Source organism: Fundulus heteroclitus, chromosome 7, assembly GCF_011125445.2.
Source record: "Fundulus heteroclitus isolate FHET01 chromosome 7, MU-UCD_Fhet_4.1, whole genome shotgun sequence".
Taxonomy (NCBI): domain Eukaryota; kingdom Metazoa; phylum Chordata; class Actinopteri; order Cyprinodontiformes; family Fundulidae; genus Fundulus; species Fundulus heteroclitus.
Genome location: NC_046367.1, coordinates 21,471,777 through 21,497,067, shown reverse-complemented (window position 1 = coordinate 21,497,067; position 25,291 = coordinate 21,471,777). Strand labels below are relative to the sequence as shown.

General features: G+C 41.9%; 1 protein-coding gene across 2 annotated transcripts; it reads left to right on the top strand.

The window, feature by feature from the left end:
- The first annotated feature begins 1,768 nt into the window (after positions 1–1,768).
- On the top strand, positions 1,769–25,291 carry LOC105934896 (collagen, type IV, alpha 2). 2 transcript variants are annotated; one of them, XM_036139182.1, is made up of 32 exons: positions 1,769–1,813; positions 2,173–2,227; positions 4,402–4,515; positions 6,351–6,501; positions 6,582–6,653; positions 6,744–6,895; positions 6,985–7,057; positions 7,167–7,273; positions 8,696–8,879; positions 9,226–9,270; positions 9,555–9,629; positions 9,727–9,825; positions 10,700–10,921; positions 11,011–11,172; positions 11,248–11,418; positions 11,522–11,665; positions 11,750–11,866; positions 11,949–12,130; positions 14,925–14,988; positions 15,091–15,165; positions 15,270–15,377; positions 15,458–15,565; positions 15,663–15,734; positions 16,866–16,991; positions 17,088–17,204; positions 17,810–17,971; positions 19,573–19,671; positions 21,166–21,312; positions 21,451–21,567; positions 21,688–21,879; positions 23,403–23,689; positions 24,466–25,291. In XM_036139182.1, exons 2-32 carry the CDS (start codon positions 2,225–2,227, stop codon positions 24,718–24,720), a joined length of 4,002 nt encoding a protein of 1,333 aa, XP_035995075.1. In that variant the 5' UTR covers positions 1,769–1,813; positions 2,173–2,224; the 3' UTR covers positions 24,721–25,291. The 2 variants fall into 2 exon arrangements, with proteins under 2 accessions (XP_035995075.1, XP_035995076.1); XM_036139183.1 differs by lacking the exon at positions 9,226–9,270.

Here is a 25,291-nt window from a genome sequence, read left to right as displayed (position 1 = left end):
ATGCAGAAATGGGGGCTTAGTGAAAAAAGGTATGTTTAATACCGGCTTAAATGCGTTTTCAAAGGGGGGCTTATAACCTGAAAACGAGACAAGCCTCTTAGAAATGCATGTTCTAATATATTGAATTTGACTGTATTTCTTTTTAGTATTGGTGCATAAAATCCCTTGGCAAAAAAAGTAGTTTATTCAAGTGTATTACGAGTATACTTATTTCATACTTAAAATGAGGCAGTGTACTTGAAGTTAACTTTTTATAAACTGTATTTCATATACCTAACAATAGTATAGTGAAGTATACTTGACTTATATACTGACAAGTACAAACAGAAGTCTAAGACTAAGTACAATATTAATAAAATGACTTTTTCTTATACGCAAGTATACTTAATAAAATTAACTTCAAGTATACAATGTCTGACCTCATTGAAAGGATTACAGGGGAAGAAAAAAGCATTTTGTAAATTTGCTCACTTACAAAGGAAAGATCAGTCTCCAGTTTTAATTGTATTTTAGTGCAATGCAGAGAGAGAGAGAAAAAAAATCATGGAGTTTTATTTGGTCCTGGAGGCGTTAAATCCATAAATAATACACTAGAACGCAGCCAGAAGTCTGTCCCACACAGGTCAACTAATCAGTCACTTGTCTCAGTATGTATAAACAGGCTCATTCAAATGTTAACTAAACTTGGTTTAGGAGGGGAGTGTAGATTAACCTGGCCAGCCAGACTGATAATGTGTTGCACTCTTGTTCTGCACATTATCGTTATCATTCTTGTGTGTTTGTGAATGCCCAAATATCTCCAGAATTTATCTTACAGGCAAGGTTAAGCGTAGGTCAGCAAGGCTGACAAGTGGAGAGCTGGCCTTGTAAGCACATTGGTTTTAAAACTTACTGAACACATCACAGCAAAGAAGTGATGTGTTGGTTTCCCTTCTCTGAAATAAGATTATTTTTCAACCTTGTTTTTCTTAAGCATTCAAATAACAAAACTGATAGAAAATATATTTAGGTCTGTCAACGGGACATCTGAATTGCAGCTGCCTTCGATCTGAACTGGCTGCTTTTGTTTCTGCATATTTTCTTTAATTATCCTCGTTAAACGTGCTCTTAATGATCACACACTCCAGTGCTAAATTTTGTTGCACTTCCTGTTTTGGCCACAGGGGGAAATCGGAGAACAGGGCCCCCCAGGAAACGACACTCGTCAGCAGCGGAAACCCATCCCAGTAATGATCAACATTTTTAACAAATAATTAAAAAAAAAAATCAATAAATAAGAAGCTAAGGTACAAAATGTGTCTGTATCATGGGAGGTAATTTTTTAATTGTTTCAGGGACCAACTGGGTTTCCAGGTGAAAAAGGAGAAATGGGAGATGAGGTATGTGATCTCTCGTTAGCATTATTATGCAAATATTTCTCATGAAATATTAATTTCTGGTTTCACATTTGAATACTGAAATACCGGTTCCTCCTCTGATCCTGTGGCTGGTTTATTTCAGGCGGACAACATGGACAACAAAGGAGAACCCGGTATAACGGGATTACCTGGGCACCGGGTAGGCACGGTCACGTCTTCATGCGTTTCTTCCTAAACGCTCGGCTTGTTACATCATAAACTTATAGCGTGTGCTCGTCTGTGTCCGTTTTTCAGGGCGAAAGCGGTGCACATGGGACTCCTGGTCAGAGGGTACGGTGACAATATTCTGTTTAGCCTCTGATTAAAAGCAAAACGTTCTTTTTCTAAGCTGTCATGAAAACACTTTTTAGGGCGAGCCTGGTGATCCAGGGCTGAGAGGCACCGACGGTCTTAAGGTGAGACAACAGCTACAATAGATGATTTAAAAATGATGTGTAATTATGTCTAATCCAGGTATATATATATATATATATATATATGTGTGTGTGTGTGTGTGTGTATATATATATATATGTGTGTGTGTATATATATATATATATATATGTGTGTGTGTATATATATATATATATATATATATATATATATATATATATATATATATATATATGTGTGTATATATATATATATACACACATATAGATTTTGATATCTTCGATATGTTCAGTGAAATATACGGTCTAACCTTTTTTACATTTAGTGAATCTGTGAGAAGCCACATCTGGTCATTTAAACTAGCTCATCCTTTCTGTTTCAGGGAGTCAGAGGAGATCCAGGAACGCTGATTCCATCAGGATCCCCTTGGCCTGATGGTAAGATGATTAAAGGCTGAACAAACAGTCAAGTTTGAGCTCTACTGAACAGGGGCGTCTCGGTTAAAAGGCACTAAAATATCCTGAAGCTAAGCTGAGGAAACAGTGCAAATAAGCAGCAAATCTAAGCTTCAGTATCTGGTCTGCTTCGCTGTGTGCTTCCTTCTTCACTCATCCTTAGCAGGTGCGGATGCATTCAAACACTCAGGTACAGCATCATTCACCTGTCTGGATGGGCTTTAAAGGAGAGCTGAATGTGTCCTCCTTTTCTCCGCCCCCCCACACCACCGGCACACTCCACCACGCCTCTTTCCGTGCTGTTTTTTCCATTTTTTTAAATGCGTCATTTACGAGCTAACTGTAAATGACGCATGTGGTCAGCAGCTGCCATAAGGTACAAACTAGGAAGTCTGCATTTTCTCACAAGTATCTGCATTTTACACATTTGGGAACAGCTGAATAATGATGGTGAAAGGTCACAGAAACCCCAGCTGACTCATTGTGAAACTCTGTGAGGAAATAATGGACATTACACGAGATAAAAAAAAATAACCTCAGTGAAACTGATTAACTTCCTTGTGGTAAAACACAAAGTGAGAAGTTTCGGAGCGGTGGAAGAATAATTAATTAGGATCCTTATCAGGGGGAAAATGTACCGACTATCGTCATTTTATTGTTCTTTCTCCTTTAAATCCGTTTCTGTCCTGATCCCAAGGTGTTTGGTTAATGTTACCTCCTGGTGAGTGTGCAGTCTGTCAGTTTTTATGTCGTAGAATCATTTCTTAGCCTGTAGATTCTATTCTCATCATATATTTTTCTGCCACATTTTCCATTTCTTCTAAAAATGTTATCATTGAGAGCTTTTTCTCTCAGTCCTCCTAACTACTACTAACATTTTTCCACTTTAGGAGCTCTCTTAAGGCCTATGGTGCTTTGTGAATAACTTTTATCTTACTGAGGTAAAATTAAGAAAAATGACGTCACTAAGAGCTACTTTTAGTCTGAGGATTCTTTGTGAATACGGGCGCAGGTTTCCTTTCCCTCCTTGTCGGGTCCTCTGTTGTGCTACCCTTTGTCTGCTCTGTTCCCTGGCCTTGATTATTTTATGCCAGCCTGTAAATTTTGTCATAGTGTTCATTAAGTCATGTTTTCCATCTCACCACGCAGCCCCTGAACCTCTGCTTGCCTTGCGTTCTGGCATTCTACTCTTTTAAACATGACCATCTCTGATTTCAGGCTTCCCTTTTTCATATGGTCTTCATTTTTAATGACGTATCTGAACTCTGCTTGTCTTAAGGAGAAGTTCAGACAGACAGAAATAAAGAGGTGCAAACTAGTTTAGCCTCCACTTCCCTAGAAGCAAAAGGTCACGTGTTTCTGCCACAAGTTCATCCCTGGGTTCAGGGATATTTCTATAGCTAGAAATGAAAATAAAGAGAGATGCAAAAATCTTAAATATTGAATCTCTGCATGGATCAGAAATAATAAAAAAATGAGTTCTTACATTTTATTATTCTGGGCTCCATTATATGACTCCAACAAATTTCCCATATTTGTAGGTGAATATATCATAAAAAAAACTGCAGTTGGATCTATTTCTTAACGATTTCCTAATAGCAATCTAAATTCTGTCAATCACTGGATTCATCTGGTGTTAAGTACATCATCACCAGATAAATCCCCAGTTCATCTGTCCTAGGTGCCACATTAAATATTCTATAAAGCAAATGCAGAAAATCGCATCTCATGGATGTTAAAAGCTCAGAGTCCAAAAGTAAAAAAAATAAATAAAAGAAAATTCAGCTACTTTCACGCTGTCCTTTATAGCTTCCTGACACTTGCATTTATGAGCTTTCAAGAAGTACAGAACCAATCCTCTAATTTCTATACATCTGATACTCAAGCACTCTTAATTTGATATAGACTTTTGTTATACTCATCACCTCGACGCCATGCTGCACTGATAAATCTTGGACTAACGTGCATTCTGGCTGAGAAGGCAGATTTCAGCAGTTCTGACCAATTAAATGAACGACTAGGCCTAACCTCTGTGTGGGAAAACTGAGCCCTGGTTTCACACTGTTGAGATCATGCAGTGTAGCTTGGACAAATGTGTTGCACTAACTAGAAAGTGTCCGGTTAATGTTTTCTCTGTTTACCTTGACCTTTTTAAGCTGGACCTCCTGGGTTCCCTGGCGAGGCGGGTCCACAAGGAGAGAGAGGTCCGATCGGAGACCAGGGCTTCCCCGGACCTCCTGGACTTCCTGCCTCTTCCTCACAGCAACAAGGTTCGTAGGCGGAGTTCATCACTCCAGATGAATTTACAAATTCAGGGGATTGGCTTCTGTTTGAGATCCCACCTGTGTTGCCTCATAGTTCTGCTCATCTTACATCCTTGCTCAGGTTTGGTTGCAACACTTCATATCACTAAAATGTCAAAACAACTAAAGATTAAAAAACTGCTCACTGGCTGCATAGTTATGAGGTTTTAATGTCTAACTTCTAACTTTGTCTGTTCTAGAAAAGCTTGTTAAGCAAAAATTTCAGGAGTGAACCTTTGCCAATACAGTTTTTAGCTTTTATATCCTTAAATAGCTGTATTGGTTTTTTTTCCCCCCTTATATTACCACAAAGGTTCTGTTTTTTTCAGTTCAAGTTTGGCAACATGCTTTTTCAGATTGGAGTTCACTTTTCTGAAAGATAATATTAAGATGTAAAATCCTCCTCTGTCGACCATTTCTTTTGTGTTTGGCACATCCTTTTCCTTTCATGGCACGTTTACAAAGTGCTGAGAAAAAAGTATTTCACACCTTACTTATTTCTTTAGTTTTTTTTTTTTGTTTGTTTGTTTGTTTGGCTACGCTTAAATATTTAAGAGCATTAACGTTTTGTTTTCTAAATCAGACGTTGAGTAAATGCCGAAAAGAGTTTTTAAATCACATTTTTATGTAAAGAGAGGGTAAAAAAAAAAGACATCCAAACCAACCAGGACCTGTGTGAAAATTTAATTCCCCCGCTGAACCTAATAGCTGATTGTGCCGCCCTCGGTGGCCACAGCTTCCGTGAAGCAGCAGCTTGCCACCTGGATTTAGGTCCAGACTTTGACTAAGTCCACCTCAGAACCTACAGCCTGTTTTTTTCAGCCATTTAGAGGCTAACTTGCAGGTGGGCCTCGGACCGCTGCCGTGCGCTTGACGCATAAATGCATGGACGGACATGCTCCTTCTTTTCCTTTAAAAAGGCAGAACTCACGGTTCCATCAATTACACCGAGTGGTCTGGTGGCCTAAAGCAGTACAGCAGCCCCAGATCATCACACCACCACCACCACCATGCTGCGGTGGGCAGAGCTTTAGATTCAGGGCTGCTTTGTGGCCGTCTGGATGAGTTTTTGATGAGGTCCTGGAGGAAGTTTGGTGGGTCAGCCGCCAATGCACAATGCTTTCCCCATTTATTCCTAATGGCTCTCGCTGTGATTCACTGACGCACCAGAATCTTAGATACACTGCAAAAACGGAACTAAAAATAAGTAAAACTTTCTTGAAATGAGTGTATTTGTTCTTTATTTGAGCATGTAAATAAGATAATCTGCCAATGTAATAAGATTTTTGCACTTAGAATAGGAAGAACTCATCTCCATCAACTTATTTCAAGTGCATTATATCTAATTATCTTATTTTAGGGGTAAAAATACTCTTTCGATTGGCACATAATCTTATTCACCTGCTCAGATCAAGGAGAAATGCACTAATTTCAAGAAAATTCTACTTATTTTTAGTTCTGTTTTTGCAGTGTAGAGGCAACTATCTTTTCACATGGAGCCTGGTTGGTTTAGATGGCTTTGTTCCCTTAATGAAAGAAATTATCATTAGATTTTTTTTTCATTTACTCGGTCATCTTTATCTGGTGTTAGCATTTGATTTTGTGAAAACCATCAGAAGAAATTTTCGCAATACTATACCTTTCCTTCATCCCACGATGCAAACTCCAAACACATTTCTAGGATCTTTAGCTTCTTTGAAATGAAGTGATGCAAAGGGATGTGATTGAGGTGGAGTATGGACACAACAAGCAGCATAACCCAAACAATAACCTGATAAAAGTATGTTTTTTTCCTTTGGTAGTTTGGGAGTTGTTCGGCCCTTTCGGTTTTAAGGGGGAGCCGGGAGAAAAGGGCCTGCCAGGAGACCGAGGGTAGACCGGCTGCCTTCCCGGGAACCCCAGGACCCGATGGAAGTCCAGGAAACCGAGGCCCTGCTGGACCCAAAGGATCCTGTGAGTGATTATGTGGGTGGAGAGGGTAATTCCCTTTTTTATCGCCATGTTTCTTTGCTTTAACTCATGTTCACCTATAGGGAAGGAGTTCTTCAAAGGAGATAAAGGAAGGGGGGGCAGACCTGGCAATGCCGGCGCTACAGGAATGAAAGGTGCTCTTAGCACGCACAGAAAGCAGAGAGCCTTGTTCTTCGCCTAACTCTGTGAAATGTCTCCCGCCTGACTGTGTCTTGTGTGATCAGGCGATCATGGAGAATGTAACTGCGGTGGTGAAAGTGCCCCCAGGGGCTTGCCCGGTCCGGCTGGTCTGCAGGGCGATGCTGGGATGCCTGGAGAGTTTGGGTATGACGGAGATATAGGAGACCCAGGTCCAAAAGGAGCCGACGGCCTGCCAGTAAGGAAATAACCATTTCAGACCTTTTACTTATTTTATTTTTTTTAAGTCTGATCTCTCACACCTGACCATATTTTGTTGCATTGTAGGGATCTGCTGGTTTTAATGGCTTACAGGGGCCCAAAGGTCGGAAAGGAGACACGGGTCTTGCGGGAGAAAAAGGTGCAAATTATTATTTCTGTCCATCTAAAGAAAAAAAAAAACTCTGCCGTACAGGGTTAGGTGTTTAATAACTCTATGCATGAACTGGGCTTTACTCTGTCCCCCATAGGGTATCCTGGGGACATTGGTGAGCCAGGAAATGATGGACCGGTAGGGACACCCGGTGCTCCAGGCCCAAACGGTCTTCACGGTTTCCCTGGCAGCCGCGGCCTTCCAGTGAGTCCATCAGTTCTGTCCTTAATGACCGTTTCTACTGTATACCTTTAAATTTGTTTCGTTCATCGCCCTGTATTTCTTTTTATCATTATTCAATTTTTACTTTACATTTACACACCAAGTCTGTCCAGTTTTGTGACGCACGGATAAAGATGAGCTAAATACTCAAAAATGGCGGTTTACGTCTGGGAATGAGGAAGTCGCGATTTTAACGTCTTGGGCCGTTAGCAAATCTCTCTACACTGTTCGTCTTTAGCATACTGACCAAATCAGCTATTTTGACTTTGTGATATGTTGCGGCACAAGTGGATTTTACATTTTTCACATCTTGTAACTGGACAATGAGTGAAGCTAGTGTAATAGCTCGCCGAAACACTTTTGGTTTCTGTTTCAGTTTCACCCCTCTGAAGTTACCGCCTGTTGTCAACATAAATCTTATCAACTTGGTAAAAGTAGGAGTTTCCTGTTAATTTCTATGCACCAGGGCACAGTGAAGGAACTCACTAGTAACGGGAGAAAATGGGGGGAAACAGGGGATTTACAGAAATCGGGTATTTCTGCAAAGTGGATGGAAAGACGAGACGGAAACTGACCAGAGAGGCTGCCAAGAGTAGAACAGGGTTGCAGAAAGGAGATGTTCCCATAATCTGATAGATCTGGTGAACGTTTGCAACGTAGATTGGCCAAACGTCGTCATGTCAAGATGTCAGATGCTGGCAGACTCCTTCCAAAGAAGAGGGAGTTATTGCACATTTTTTTTGTTTCAGATGTTTCTTTCTAAGAGATCTGCCCATCAGTTGAATGGTGCAGGATCCATACCTGAGTATACACGGAAAATCTTTAGAAATATCAAATAAACGTTACATTATTAGTAGGGCTGGGTATCATCTAGGATGAGCCGATTCGATACGATTTTCGATACATAGCTCACGATACAATACGATTCTCGATATAGCTCACCTTGATTTGATTTGACTCCAATATCGATATTTATTACTTTCAAATGCTCAGTCATTCAATCAACAAAACCAGCCAAATATTATATTTATGTTCAATTTATTGAACACTGATATATTAACAGGAAAACAAAGTGCATTTGGTTGAATGCATTTAATGTATCACAGAAACCAAAAACGTGCCCAAACGTCTGATTTTAGGGATGAAGGTTAGGCTGCAATAGCGCCCCCTAGGTGTTGGGAGGTATATCGATATTGAAAGCCAGAATATCGGTTTTAAATCATTTTAAAAAAAATCGATATTAATCTTTGTATCGATTTTTATGCACAGCTCTAATTATTAGCAGGGTGTGTGGACATTTGAGAGCCACTGTAGCTAAACCACTAAACAGTGACTGTGGACACTATGAAAACAGCACTTTTCTTTTCTTTATCGCCTGCTTGCTTGTTTGGCTGATATTACCAGGGTGAAGGACCCAAGGGGGAACCTGGGGACAAAGGGTTCCCTGGATGGCCCGGTAGACCTGGTCCTGCTGGGCTTGCGGGAATACCAGGTGAAGACTTTGCAGGTCTCAAAGGACAGCATGGTCTACCTGGAGATGAAGGCCTCCCCGGCTACGAGGGAGTGGCTGGGACCCCTGGAAGTCCGGGTAAGGGGCGGCTGACCACCTCCTTTTCCTGCTCATATTCAATGCCATTTGTGTGTTGCATATTGTTTTTTTTCCAACACAGATTTTCCCTGTTTTTGCTCTATATAAATTTCCACCTCTCTTTCAAAGGAAGTGATGGATTTGGAATGAAAGTTAATGTCTTTTGGTTAGAAAGAGAAGGAAGCATGACCAGTCATTTGCTCCTCTTCCTCCCGCTGTCTACCTAATGCAAACGCTGCTTCCCTCAAACCAGCTCAGCTTGTTTGAGACCAAGCTTTGTGCTTTTGAATAACTCTTGTTCCGAATGCGTTTCTCTTTCATTCTCTCCCTGCTTGTCGACTGAAAGGCGGATGTGTTCAACACGGAGATGGCGGACAGGTGGAAGTGACAGGTAGCTGGTATAATAATGTTTTCAACTCGTTGCTCTTCTTTATAACTCCCCTGTTTGTGCTTTGCCTTTGAGTTATTTCATTGGTTTGCATGAGGATTTTTGAAGCCTTTTGGAGTTTGAAGTTATTGAGGCAGCAGCTAATGTGAGGACGATGTCCGATTATGAAAAACATTCACGCTGGGCAGCAGTCATATATTACTTGCACCCAAGCAGTTATTGGTAAACAGCCACCTGATCAGAGCACACTGATATGGTCCTGATGGTGTTTGGTGATTTTCTCTCAGGCGCCTGTGAGGCTATCCCAGGTCCTCCTGGTCTGCCAGGACTTCCAGGACTCAGTGGAATAACAGGTGCCCCAGGTAACCAAACCCACTGATTTGTGTTAAATCCACTCTGTGTAGCGGCATTTTGTTGTTGTTTTTTGAAGCACTGCTATTATTTTTTTTTATCCAACAGGATTCCCTGGCCCAAAAGGTTTGAAAGGTGGAAGTGGATTCAAGGGAGAGAAAGGAGAACAAGGAGAGCGAGGCGCGGGCGGCTTTCCTGGACCAGCAGGTTAGAAGCGACAATGAGACTTTGGACAGAGATCTGATGCTAATGTTGGGTTGGTCAGCATCTCTCATGAACTACGTCAAAGCTTAGTCCACAGCGTTGGACCTCCTTGTTAAATTAGGAATTGGCAGTGATGATAAGCCATGTTCCATTGACTAGCCTCAACCAGACCTGATTACTGGCAGAATCAAGAAATCACTTGGAAAGAACCCGTCTGACGACATGAAGCGACTGAAAGATCTCATAAACTAACAGACGATTCCCTGAGCTAAAGAAATTCAGCAACAGATGAGAAACAAAGTCAATAAATTATGTCATTCTGGAAAGGGTTAAGAAGACATTTTGGCAGTTTGTTACTCCAGTAAACCTTTCAAGTAAAGGGTTATCCCAGACTCCAACAGGACAGCAAGTGTACCCACCCCCCTTCGACCCCAACCGAGGACCTCAAACCTTTCCCCCCATACCCCACCCGCCTTAGGGTAGGGTCTTTGCAAACCCTGCAATGGGTTTGCAAACTTGTTTTACTGAGAAAATTCAGGAAATTTCTCTATACATCAGTACCAAGTCCAGTGTCATTGTTGTGTCCAGTCTAAAGAATTTTGGACAAACTGGCATAATTCTACAAAATCTACTGCAAAAGCTTAGAAGAAATTATTTATCAACTAAGTTCCTCCTCTTGCTGTCCAAATGTTTTACTCACAGCTCTCTGCCTGTCAGAGCATCAGATCCTTAAAAAAAAAAAAAAAAAAAAAGCCAACATTCCTCCACAGAGGTTAAAAAGATTCCCGTTATTGAACATGCCCAATGGTAGTTGTTGCCACTAAGGGTGGTACGATTGGTTTTTGGTCCAAAGGTGAGTGTTTTTTTCTTGTCACAGGTTTTCCCGGTCCCCGTGGAGACTTGGGGATTCCTGGCAGGAAAGGGACGGTAGGGAGCCCTGGAGTGCCTGGTATGCCTGGCCGATACGGGCCTCAGGGCGAAAAGGGGCCTCATGGAGAAATAATAGGAGCATCACCCGGACCTGCAGGTGACCCAGGACCACCTGGTCTGCAAGGGGAAAAGGGCCAAACTGGAGATCCAGGCCTGCAGGGTTTTTCAGGTCAGCTGTGTTCTTTAACCTGGTCAAAGTGTGGAATAAGGAGTGTCCGGAATTTGCTCTAATGTCTTCGTTTTGACGGATGTTTTTAGGAATAAACGGAATGCCTGGCATGATCGGCTTGAAGGGAGCGAAAGGTACCCCGGGCCTACCAGGGGAAGAGGGAAGACCTGGGCCAGCTGGCTTATATGGCTTCCCTGGTGATCCTGGCAGGGCGGGACCACCTGGTCCGGTTGGTGAAACTGGAGAGTCAGGTTAGAGAAGCAAGCACACAAACACAGATACACAAAAACAATTTCTTTCCTGCTTAAACTGTTCTACGTCATCAGGAGCAACCGGAGAGAGAGGAACAGAAGGAGAACCAGGTCCTCCGGGTCCGATAGGGTTGAAAGGAATGCCGGGTGTTTATGGGGATGATGGCCCCATTGGAGAACGCGGCCCAACGGGCGACCCTGGACAACCGGGCGCAACGGGACGACCGGGACTTCAAGGACTGAAGGGTCAGTTCCTTTCTCTGCTTCTACAGCGCATAAAAAACTAAAAATTTGTCAAATGGTTTTCGCTAAACTCTTGGTGGGGGGATTCGGACTTCTTTCTTTTCAGGACAAAAAGGTTCCCCTGGAATGTTTGGTTTTGGGGGTGTCGAAGGAAATCCTGGTCTGAAGGGCTCTGATGGTATAAAGGGAGAGACTGGAAGCCCTGGCGGAGTTGGCCTGAAAGGACAGACGGGTGTAAAGGGAGAGAAAGGTGCGACTCAGAGTCATTCCCTGGCATTGCTGTGACAAGACTGGCACCTATTATAGTCCTTTTACCCCTCTCCCCCGCTTGCAGGTGAGCGTGGTCTGACAGGCCGACAGGGGGTGATGTCCCCTAAAATGCTTGTCCAAATTAAGGGAGTCAAGGGCGACCATGGACATCAAGGCGAAACGGGTGTTCCTGGACCACAAGGTCTGCAGCTCTAATGTATTAACAGTGTCTCAGTCTGTCCCAGGGTCCCTGTTCCGCTATAAATCAAAAAGTTTTTCCTCAGGAACACAAGGTGGCCAAGGTGTGCCGGGCCCCGATGGAGTTCACGGTCTTCCAGGGGAGCCCAGCAATGAAAAAGGTCTTCATGGAGATCCAGGTGCACAGGGACTGCCAGGGATTAAGGGAATGCCAGGATCTCCAGGAAACAGAGGCATTCAGGGCTTTGATGGGATGCTTGGCAACAAGGTGAGCAAAGCCACCACAGGAAAATGCTTATTTAGGCACTTCCTTAAGAAGTGCAGCACCCTAGGATCGGATGCTTTGCTGCAGGTCCTGCTGCAGCAAAGCATCCTTTCCTAGGGTGCTTTATAGCTTCAGGCCAAACAAGTCCTCCATTCTGGTGTCCAAATAATCCAATTTTAGACTCGTCTGCCCACAGAACATCTTTCCAGATGTTCTGGTCTGGGCTTCGAAGACTTAGGGTTCCTCCTTGGACATCTCCTATCGAAGTTAAGCTTGTGCAGTCTCTCTGATTGCAAAGACATGCCCTTTCATATCATCAGTAGCAAGAATCTTCTATAGGTCTTTTGGAGTTTTTGGAGAGTCTTTTTCAACCATTTAGCCCAGAGCCAGGTCTGGGCATGTTGTCTTGGCATCCTCCGGTGGTAGACTGTATTCTGATTTCTAATTAATCTGAGACTTCTTTAAATCCCTCTCCAGACTTATTAGCTGCTGTAGTCTTATTGGTGAAGGCCTCAGAGAGCTCTATAGCATGGTGTTCACTTTGACTTCAACTCCCAGGACCCTGCAAAACTAAAAGTCTAACATTAATGGGAAATCTCCTTTAAAATGCTGAATTATAATGTTCTCATAATGCACACCTGATGTGTTTACCGTGTGTGTTATTTTACATATTGTATAAATGTGTAGTGTCGTAATTTATTCCTCATCAGAAATTGTGTTTATGTTTATATTTTACAGAAACTTTTAAAAGCCGTTTTGTTTTATTTTTGCTTATGTTTTGTTTATTCATTAAATAACAAAGATGATATTCCCAATTGTGGGGCCTTGAAACTGTTTTTATGAACACTGATATTATATATGCATATCAAATTGTGTTAGGAAGACAGAGAGGCATTTACAAAAGAACTTACATTTTCTAGGTGAAAAAGTAACAACAATGGGATTGAATGAGCATGCTCACTTATAGGATCAATTTGATTCAGTGTTGTAGTCAAGTCACTATGCCTCGAGTCCGAGTCCAGGTTCGAGTCACCAGTGTTCAAGTCCGAGTCAAGTCCAAGTCATTAAAAAAAAAATCAGAGTCGAGTCCGAGTCGAGTCCACTACTCATCCGAGTCAAGTCCGAGTCGAGTCACTATTGACGTGTGATGTATGACATGAAGCAGTAACATTCCATTGCACTAATAACTCTTTCGCTGTAGTTACCCTTGGTTTTACTCGGTAAAACGACTGCTTTTCCAAGTCTAAGACGTCTGCTAACCATGGTTTTTAAACATTGTTGTTATGGAATGTGCAACTGCGACTCGAGGTACGCTGATAGGCCGCATATGAAGGATGTTAAAGCCGCAAGCGGCGTCGATCGGCCCTCGCAGCCAAGCGCACTCCGGCCTATTGGCCACCGCCGCGGCTCCGGCCGGCCGGCGGGGTTCGCGCAACGCCGCGGTGCCGGCCGGCCGGCGGGCAGGGTTCGCGCACCGCCGGCCGCCCGCCACCGCAGATGCTTTCACGCATTTTCCTCGCCCGTCCACCGGGCGATTCCCACAAACGCGTTCGGCAGCGTTCCCCCATGACTCACAACAAATCTGGTGTGGATCGGTCGATGCAGCGAGGAGATACAGCCGTTGGATAATGATAATGCATGCCCACCGGACCGGACTAAATTGTTCGGCGGGCCGGAAAATGTATACCGATTCCTGGACGGTGATTACAAACAGAAAAAAACTGCAAATGACGGCATGAACGTCGAGCAGAAGAAAAACATCGACTTACCTTCCTATCAACTCGGCCCGTCTTTCCGAGCCCTCGACAATCAATCCATCGTTTGAGCTGAATGTTGGTATGTTGTTCCACAGTTCTACCAGTAAAATGGGCGCCTGGACATCCTCTTGTGAAAGTTTAACAGCTGAAAAGTCGGTCATATCCTTGTATCTGTTGCACGTGTAACGGCTGGTTGCTACTTGCGTTGCGCTCTCACACTGTTTGCCCAACCTTAGCGGCAAGGAGCGTTGCTCATGAGATGGTGACGTCACGTGCGCGGTACGACAATTAGATATTAAAATCATACACCAAATAATATTCTAATGACATATTAAAATTATAGCCTAATGATATAAAAAAAGTCGAGTCTTTTTCTCAATTTCCGAGTCAGAATGATCTGAATGTAGGAGTCCGAGTCCAAGTTCGAGTCATCAGTGCTCAAGTCCAAGTCAAGTCACGAGTCTCTAAATTTAGCTAATGACTCGGACTCGAGTTCGAGTCTCGGACTCGAGTACTACAACACTGATTTGATTATTTGCTAATTGTGGCTTTAGATTAAAAAAATGCAAATGAGCAAATTTCTAAAAAAAAAAAAATCCTTTCTAAGAACGTTTTTCACAGTTAATTAAATGTTTTATGACTTATGGTAGGTCTCCATCAAAACCATGGTTTTAAAGGTGTGCAAACCTTTGCAACCAGATAATTTGTTATTTTTATATATTTTTTTAAAACAGATGAATGTGTTTTTCAGTCGATTTGTATAGGATAGTGCAGAAGAGTTTTGAAATTTTTGTTATCAATATTAATGTTTTTGTATTGCTTAAAACAAATGTTTTAACTTTAATACATATATCACAAAGGGGCCGAATTCAAAATGAAAGTCAAAACCTTGTAATTGTTAGCGGTATGGGTCCCATTACTTGACGAGGAAAAACATCAAGTAATGGTAATTGCTTTTTTTTTTTCCATTTTGTAGACTGTATGTCAAATCAGTTTCCTTAAAAGATTATTTCAAATATTTCAACTGACTTATTTTTCAGGGGGGCAAAGGAAGCCCGGGTGCCTACGGTGAGACAGGAGTGGCAGGAAGGAAGGGGGCCAAAGGTGAAAGATCTAATTTAACCATCAAACAAGCTTTTAGGCTTAGTATAATGCAAATGTGTGGAAGTTGTGTTATGTGTCGCTAAATAAAGCGAAATATTACAGGTGACAAAGGCGTTCGCGTAGACCTTTATGGAACTCCAGGACTGAGAGGAGAAGATGGATTTGCCGGAGAACCAGGTACGAACTGACCTCATACAGGTGTTGTTTCTTCTTGTCTGGTTTAATGAACATAGGTAAACCGGGTTTGGCTGACACAAAAAGGTTTGATATTCCTTCCATAGGGCTGAAAGGATTACTTGGACCAATTGGGGACAGGGGTATAACCGGCTTTGACGGCATTGAAGGGGTAAAAGGAGAATCCGGGGATTATGGAATACAAGGATTCCCAGGTACAAGACTACCTTTACTTTATCCATTGCAGATTCCTACAGGTTTACATTGCATTTACAGGATTTTGTTTATTTTCCAGGGTTGGACGGGCAGATAGGAACGCCAGGGAACCAAGGTCAAAAGGGTTTTCCTGGAATTCCAGGCAAAGATGGTCAGCCGGGCTTTCCTGGCTTCTCTGGAACTAAAGGTAACACAAATGGACCAACGCCCTTTGTTTTATTTACCTGAAACATCCTGTGCGATTTTTTATTTACCACAATAACATGTGTTTCAAATATGTGCAGGTTACCCCGGCCTGAAGGGTCTTTATGGATTAGATGGGCTGAAGGGACCGAAGGGTGTCCAAGGAACACCAGGTAACAGATCTGAAGACCTCCAAGAGATAATTCCTCAGCGCTCTTCTAGAGTAAATTATGAATGTCTGAGAGTTAATGCATTTAAATGCTTACTCTAGACCACTGCTCAAGTTCAAAACGTATCTGTGCATGTCTTGAAGTGTTTACGTCTGTAATTTGTCCAACGTCAGTATAGTTTTTCTTTAGTTTTCCGTTGGCTATTTCTTTTTTCAGCTGTTTTGTAATGAGGCAAAATTATAAATATATAGTTCTTTGCTAAATTATTTCATACGCTGGACACTTCTCACATTTGGTCAACCACAAACTTCAGTATATTGTAATATACTTTTATGCAATAGAACAATATAACTTGTGAAAAATGGTTTACAGTTTATTTCATTTTTGTTTCTATAAATAGAAATCTAGAAATTTTAATCAATTTGGCCACTTAATGTGAGTGAGGACTTTAGAGAACCACCCTTTTGCTGCAATTACATCTACAGGTCTTTCTGGGGTCCTACCAGCTTTGTGAAGCAAGATGACGAAACTTTTGGGTCGTTCTTCTCTGCAGAGCAGTTCAGCCCATTTTTCAGATTTTCAAACTTTTTCAAACTATTTGTCTGACACCAATGGGGAACTGAAATGTGTCTTTAAAGGGGCTCTATGTCGTATTGCACAGACATGCAAGATGTTCAAAACAGATAAAAATGCATCCCAGAGTTATGTAGAAAGAAACTTAAAATACACACATTGAAGAAAAAAAAAAAAAAAAAAAAAAAGGGTTAAAAAAAAGTGACAAAAAGTTTGAAGAGCTTTTTTCCTTCCTCTTAACGGACTCTGTGTTGGGCTATGATGTAAAATCCCAATATAATACATCAAAGTTTAATGTTATAATGTGAAAAAATGTGAAAAAGTTCATGATGATTTATTATTATTATCATTATTATTATTATTATTATTATTATTATTATTATTATTATTATTATTATTATTATTATTATTATTATACACACAGACACATATTTTCTGTCTTGTACATTAATTGGCGTTTATGGAGATTTTTTAACAGCCTGTTAACTCAGGGCTCTGTAAACATTGTTTTTTCCACGAAGGTTTTTGTCATGTAAATAACCTGCTTTCTGGTCACATCAGGTCTGAACATTGTTGGACCTGCTGGAGAGACAGGAATTAAAGGGCGAAAAGGAGAAAGCGGTATTCCCAACAGCCAGCCAGGCGTTCCAGGTCCAGCAGGTTTAAAGGGCTTCCAGGGGCCTCAGGGTGAGCCTAGATGTTTCTATGCAGTACATGCAACATGCGCATGTCTCTTCGGGACCTCATGTCCATAAAGCTTGACACCATGTGTCGTTTATTCAGGTGACTTTGGCCAACCTGGACTGCCTGGATTGCGGGGCCTTCAAGGACCAGATGGGACCTCAGACATCCCGGGCCCCAGGGGGGATCCGGGCTCTCCAGGACCTCCGGGATTTCAGGGTGGGAAGAAACTAGTGTTGCAGGAGTCATTGTTGATTTTCTTCTGTTGGTTTTAAACATATAAACTCCAAAATATTTGGTAATGAAATCCTAATTAAATCTACACTCAAAGTAAGTAAAATTTTCTTGAAATGTGTGTATTTTTCCTTGATTTGAGCAGGTAAATAAGACTATTTGCCAATGGGATAAGATTTTCGCACTTAAAATAAGAACAATTCACCTCCACCGTCTTATTTCAAGTGCAGGATATCTAATTATCTTATTTTAGGGGTAAACATACTCATCCCATTGGCAAATAGTCTTATTTAGCTGCTTAAAACAAAGAAAAATACACTAATTTCAAGAAAATTGTACTTTTAGTTACTTTTTGCAGTGTATAGAAGTATATACTTATTCATACAGTGTCAATATTTGTATTTTTTTTACTTTTTTATTAATAAAGCAAATTTCATTTTGAGCTTTCAGGCATTTTATTTCCACGTTGAAATGAAAGGCTATAGCTGCTATTGTTGGACATATGGTTGAATTGAAAAGATCTTGATCCTGTCAAAAACAGACGCATGTCTGTATGTGCTTATTTAATAAAACGTGGTGTCTTTTTTTAGGTCATCCCGGAGCAAGGGGCCAGCCTGGTGTGGATGCTTTCCCAGGTCAGAAAGGTGTACCAGGACAGCATGGGTTCCCTGGTTCCCCTGGTAGGAGAGGATATCGAGGAGATCCAGGATCAGCGGGCTACAGGGGCCCCGATGGAGTCTCTGGGAAGAAAGGTGTCCTCTAAAAGAGAGATCTTCTCCAGAAATTATCTTTGACTAGTTCTTGTGTTTACTGATCAGCTGCCGGGCTATGTAGAAATTATTCATATGGAGCAAATTGAATCCCATTCTTTTGTCTAATTTTTTTTCTTTTCTTATACTTGAAACAAACGTCTTGGAGCAAGTACTACACAGTGCCTAGGAAAATTATTCACACACCTTAAACTTGTTTTTTTACACAAACAAATCTGAAACGTGTGAGCTGCACACAGCTCCCTTTAGTCTGGTGTTCCTAAATACCATCCAGAGCAATCAGCTTCCTTCAGACGTTATATAAAGCTGCTCTTTAAAGGCACCAGAGGTTTGTTAGAGAACTTTAGTGAACAAAAAACATCATTACGGAGAGGTCTGGGATAAAAGTATGAAGAAGTTTTGCAAAGAAATAGACTAGTTAGTGTACAAAGCAACGCTCTTTAATCCAGAGTGTGACACAACTGCAAATCTATTAAGATATGGCACCTTCACTCACGCTCACAAGCCAGGCAGGAGAGAATTAATCAGGCAAACAGCTAAGAGCGCCATATTACCTCTGGAGGAGCTCCAAAGATCCTCTGCTCAGGTGGAATAATCTGTCAACGGGCAACTATTAGTCTTACAAATACCTAAATGTGGGCCTTTATGGAATAGTGGAAAGAAGCAAGCCACTCTAGAAAATAAGTCTAAATTTAGACCTGCAAGTCTTCCTGAACGCAACATTCACATAGAGAAGCATGATGGAGTCAGTGCGATACTGTTGGAGACGTTTTTCATCAGTGTGCACAGGGAAGCTGGTTCGAGTTTACGGGAAGATGGGTGGGACCGAAGACGAAGCAAAAACGACAATCATTAGATGTCCAAGGCTTTTAGGGACATCCAACAAAGACTGAAATTTTAAACAGTTCAACTTCAAATTACTTGTTAAGCAGTTATGAATACTGTAGTAGTACTGTAGTAAGCTTAAGAAAATAGTAATCAAACTGTAATTATAAGGTAAATTTAGGGTTTGCATAAGAGCAGGACCAGATTTAGGAGGATCTGGGGACTTAAGCGAGATGCTACATAACAATGATTGTAGTGTTTGTCTATTTTCTTCTTTTTTTTTTTCTATGAAATGGTGCAGATTCCCATTCTATTTCACAGTGTCTAAAACAATGCAAAAATCCAAAACTGCACCTTGGCCTTCAAATATAGATGTTGTCTATATTACATTTGAATTCTTCAATTACTGTTGTTACATGATCCACAGTGCAAAAAAAGTCTGAAGAGCATTACTTCGACAGAAATCTTGAAATCAATTCTACTTTTCTGTCTTCTTTTTTGCACCAAAGTCCTTGACAACATCTCCAAAGTTCAGCTTTAGTACTACAGACCTACATAAAGCTTCACTTGCATGACTATCAATTGATTGAAACGTCATTGTTTCATATTCTGCGTTATGTTCTTGACTTGGAATCTGTCTTCATGATTTGATTAAATTGACTTCTTTACTGCAAAGCACCCCTGAGATGACGTGTCGTGAAATGGCGCGATATAAACACACTGAATTAACCTGAACAGGCGCTGTCTCTTTTTAACAGGAACCAAAGGAGACCAAGGTCACATGGGAGTTCCTGGACAGATCGGTCTAAAGGGAGAGAGAGGACCAGTGGGTCCGAAAGGAGACACCGGATTCCCAGGTCAGTCGCTACACAAGCGCTACAAAGACATTTACAGTCCTTTATGTATTTGTATGTTCAATCAAACACTCTACAGTTGTTCTTTGTGTACATGTGTGTAAAACTTTCTCATAATGCTTTTGTAGTCTGAGGCAGGTTTTAATGTAGATGATATGAAGTTCACCATCCAATACGGCAGCATTGATCCCCACGTCAATTTGTCAGCTACACCCCAAATCAAATGTTTTGTCACTGATTTGCAGTAAACTCTTCCTTTTATGCACAGTGTAAGCAATCTAAGGCAATACATCTGGGTGCTGAGTCCAACTAATGAAGCTGAATTTAGTATCTGATTACTAGTTTTTTAATTTAGTGGTAGACCAAAGAGCTGTTACTCTTTTTTTTAAAGGGGTCTGGACCGCATTTAATTTAACCTGACGAGCCAGATGAATTTCGTTCCGCTTAGCTCCGCCTAGCTTCACTCACGTCCATCTGGGACATCTCCCATAGAGAGTGATTTCTTCAACCAATTTTATTGTCCAGCCAATCAGGACGCAGGGCTGGAGTTTCATAGATGTGACGTAGTGGAGACGCGACCGTGAGACTGATTCAGACAACAATGGCGGCTCGCATCGAGGAAGCAAGCGTTAACATTGTTGCTGCTATTTCTTCCGTGTTGTCCAAGCTACCTAATATTGTTTCATTAAAAGAACATCAGAAACCGGCTCTGAAGGCTTTTGTTGATGGAAACGATGTTTTCGCCCTTCTCCTGACCGGATTTGGTTTTGTTTTTTCCTGCGTCGCTCTCATCAGGCTTAGGTGTGAGTGGCTGAAATAGCACGTCGATAAAGATGACAGACAAGTGGCTTATCCAATCATATGCAAGGATTTTTGATAAGGCCCAGCCTTCTGAAACGCCTTTCCTATGGATCTGTTCCAGATGGATGAGTGGAGCTAGGCGGAGCAAAATTTATTTGGCTAGGGTCAGGTTACATTTAATCATCTCTTGTTCAAAATCTGAAAAGCTTAGACCAAGGGTGGTCAAGTCCGGTCCTCTATAGCTACTGCCTACTTTTAGATGCATCCCTTCCGCTGTACGCCTGAATTAAATAAGTGAATGGTTCGTTAACTGGCCTGTGTGGCCTGACACCGGTGGAAGTAAAAGTTACAGGACAGTAGCTTTTGAAGACTGGATGTGGAAAACCCCTGGATCAGACTAGTTATCTTAAATGAAAAACAGCCCACAGAACGTGGAGTACTTAAAACACAGCTGGAGGTTTTTAAGACCTCAAAATAAATCAGTTTGTAAAAAGAGCCTTAGCACTGCTTTTTTTTCCACTTTAGAACAAACTTTAGCTAAAGACAAACAATGAAAACAGCTAAACGTAGACTGGTTAAACTGAACTGAGCCAAAGGACGGGTATGTCTGAGCTCCAGCTACTTCAGCTACAGGCAGCATAAACGTTGTGTGTTTGGTTTTCACCTGAGCCATTAAGTGAGCCATCTATTCCACAGGTTTTCCTGGGGCACCTGGCAGCCGGGGTCCTGCTCCGACTCCCGTTAAAATTCCAGGAGAAAGAGGTTCTCCAGGACCGCGGGGCATCCATGGCCCGAAGGGGTCTGCAGGCGAGCCAGGACCTCGAGGCCCACCTGGAGATCCAGGTTGATTAGAATAGTGTTCCTACTGTGAAATCAAACATTTACATCTTTTCATTTATTCTAAAAGAATAGATATGTTAAAATTTTTGACTGGTAGTATACACGGTGTAGACTAGAAGCATTTATGTTGTTTATGTACAGGGTTCATGGGACCTTATGGAGATAAAGGCATGCCTGGGATTAGCGGTACCCCAGGAGTGCCGGGATTCCGCGGAGAGGTGGGCAACGTGGGTCACCGTGGTCTCCAGGGCATGGAAGGTATGTCTGACACTGTGGGGCCGTTTGGGATCAGCGTAACAGAAGCATACAGATGAGAGTAATGAGGCTGAAGCAAAGGAAAATGGCAGAAGGTTAATTAAACCCATCCTTTCTCAACAGGTGAAAGAGGCCAGCCCGGTAACCCAGGGTTAGCCGGCATGGCTGGCCGCAGTATCAGCGTGGGCTACTTGCTTGTGAAGCACAGTCAGTCGGATCAGACGCCCATGTGTCCCGTGGGAATGTCTAAACTATGGGACGGTTACAGTCTGCTGTACCTGGAGGGCCAGGAGAAGGCCCACAACCAGGACCTCGGTGAGTCAGCGTGAGCTATAAAACCGCTCTGTGCTCATACAAAACCCTGAAAGGAGTGTTTTTGACACTGTCTGTCAGTATTACATGGTGTTCCTGATTTAGGTTTTACAGACGTTAAGCATATCTTGTCATGAAAAGTCCTATAAGACCAGGGATAAGTCAAAACCCTAAAACTCTCAGAAATCTCTTGTTTTCTCTATTAGATTACACTGCAAAAACAGAACTTAAAATAAGTAAAATGTTCTTAAAATATGTGTATTTATCCTTGATTTGAGCAGGTAAATAAGATGGTTTGCCAATGGAACAAGATTCTTGACCTTAAAATAGAACCAACTCATCTCCATCATCTTATTTCAAGTGCAGAATGTCTAATTATCTTATATTAGGGGTCAAAATACTAATTCCATTGGCAAATAATCCTATTTACCTGCTCAAATGAAGGACAAATACACTAACTTTAGGAACATTTTACTTATTTTTAGTTCTGTTTTTGCAGTGTAGATTTAGATTAGATTGGATTAGATTCAACTTTATTGTCATTACACAGGTACAGGTACAAGGCAACGAAATGCAGTTTAGGTCTAACCAGAAGTGCAATAGCAGCAAGTGAAGGATAAACAATGGGTCCATATGTACAGGACATGGGTTTTTACTGAATAAATATAGAGATGTACACTATTATAGACAGAATTTTACTGATAGATTTGTCCTATGAGTATAATATATAGATAACTAGTATTGTGAACTAAATTTACAGCTGGATATGTACCAAATATAATATACAGGTGGATATTACTATGAATAGAGTTTTACAGATATGTACAATAGCATAATATACAGATGATTGTTATTATAACAGAGTTTACATGTGCTATGAATATATGTACAGATGGCTATTACTATAGGCAGAATTGTGAGCATGATACACAGGTAGCTATTACTATAAAATGAATAATTAGAGTTTGGACAGCAGCTATTGAAATTAAAGTGCAGTGGAAGGTAATTGCATATTGCAGTTAAAGTACGGTATTGCAAATGTATATGTAAACAATTGTGAATAAACAGTCAGCAGTTCAAATCAACATTCAGTCAAGGTGAGTAGGGCAAGATGCATGTAAACAGTTGTTACAATAGTAACAGTCAGGAGTGCAGGTGAACATCAGAGATGTGTCCTCAGCTGAAACTGAATCCTTCCCAGTCCATGTTCTCTGATCCCTCCAGTCTAATTCACTTGCTTTGAAGACTTTTAATCAACTCATTTAATTACGCTCCTAAGTGAAGTGGCTAAACTATGTTTTGCCTTTTGAAGGTTTGCCAAAAACTGATAAAAATCTGAGAACCTTTGCAAAACAGAAATTCCTGTAGTTTCCATTCTTTCCCACTGGATCCTGTTCCTTCAAAACCTATAAATACTTGAGAGGTGAAGCAACATGTATGTGGTGGTTAGCGGGGGATCAGAAAGCAAAACAACTTTAAGCAATTTAATCTTTAACCGTACTTTTCCGGCGTTTGTTCCCCGCCAGGTTTGGCTGGTTCCTGCCTCCCACGGTTCAGCACCATGCCCTTTCTGTACTGCAACCCCGGGGACATTTGTTACTATGCCAGCAGGAACGATAAGTCCTACTGGTTGTCAACCACTGCTCCCCTTCCCATGATGCCCGTAGAAGAGAAAGAGATCCAGCCGTACATCAGCCGTTGCTCGGTCTGCGAGGCGCCGTCGGTCGCTATTGCAGTTCACAGTCAGGACATCACCATCCCGCAGTGTCCTGTGGGCTGGAGGAGCCTGTGGATTGGCTACTCCTTCCTCATGGTGAGTTGCAGTTGTGGGTGGAAAACTGACAGTGCATGACTTCGACTCATTTACAGATAATTGTAAAAGTTTTCATACCTTCTTTGTCGTGTCTTATCAGGATTTTATGTGACATGGCTTCACAAAGCAGTGAAATATTATGAAGTGAAAGAGAAATGGTTTTGTTTCCAATTTCTTTAAACAAAAATCTGAAAAGTGTGGCATGCATTTGGATTCAGCCCCCCTGAGTTGATATTTTGCGGAAATGTCTTGCATTGCTATTGCAGGCTGTGTCCACCAGTTTTTCACATTTTTGCGCATTTTTCTTTGCAAAGTTGCTCAGGTTCAGTCAGATTGGATGGGGAAAGTCGGTGAACGTTAGTTTGCCACAGATTCTGACATGGATTTAGACTAGAACTTTGACTAGACCATTCAAACACATCGATTTGATCTAAACCCTTCCATGTCGCCTCAGGCTGTGTGCTTGGCATCGTGAACTTCTGCCGTAGTCTCTGGTGTTTTGCAGCCTTTAACAGGGTTTCTTCCAGGATTTTTTCTGTATTTAGCTCTATGCATCAATCATCCATCAGCTCTGACCTGCTTTGCTGTAAGGAAAGTAATCCAACAGCCACCGCCAAGCTTCCAGCGTTTCTCTGCAGGGATAGCATGTTCGGGGTGATGTGCAGCAGTAGTTTTTGTGAATTACCAGATACCATCTCGTGTAAAAAAAACGTCAGATTACCTTTTATTTCCCCCCTGTCTCACTGGAACGACCCTCTGATCTTTCTCTCCCGCAGCACACGGCAGCGGGAAACGAAGGCGGCGGTCAGTCCCTGTCGTCCCCTGGCTCCTGCCTGGAGGACTTCCGCACAACCCCGTTCATCGAGTGTAACGGGGCCAAGGGCACGTGCCACTACTTCGCCAACAAACACAGCTTCTGGCTGACGTCCATAGACCACTCGTTCCACACTCAGCCGTCGTCGGAGACGCTGAAGGCCGGCCAGCTCCTTTCGCGCATCAGCCGCTGCCAGGTCTGCATGAAGAACCTGTGAGGAACTCTGCTGCAGCGCCGACCCTGACGAGTGACTTTCTCCCAAGCCACGCAGCTCAGATCTGCATGGACTGTGCAATTCCTCGAGCTTTAAAGTGCACTGTAGATCCAGCAGCAACAACAACAACAAAAAGCCATACGATAAGAACAACGGCATCATGGAACAAGTGTATGCTTTTAATGTCTGTCATTTTGAGTGTTAAATTTAAATTGGTGCTTACCTTTTAACTTATTACCTCAGTTATAACGACACGTTGTTAACCGTCAAAGACCACAAAGTACAGCCGAACCAAAGACGCTTCTGTTTAACTGCATATTTCTGTGGTTGAGGCGCTGCAGCCTCACCACAAGGCCACTAACACTGCCTCCGCAGCCAGCCGACGGTGTCAGAGGTGGATTTTAAATACCTTGCATCATTTTAATTGCTTGTACAAAGCCTATTTTTCTACAGTTAAGCTGTACTCTTTTTTTTTTTATGCATGTATCAACTACTGTTAGCTCATCTGTTTTTCATATGTTCACACAATGCACTGATTCTGTTTAGACATTTAAATAAAAGGAACTTGACCGTC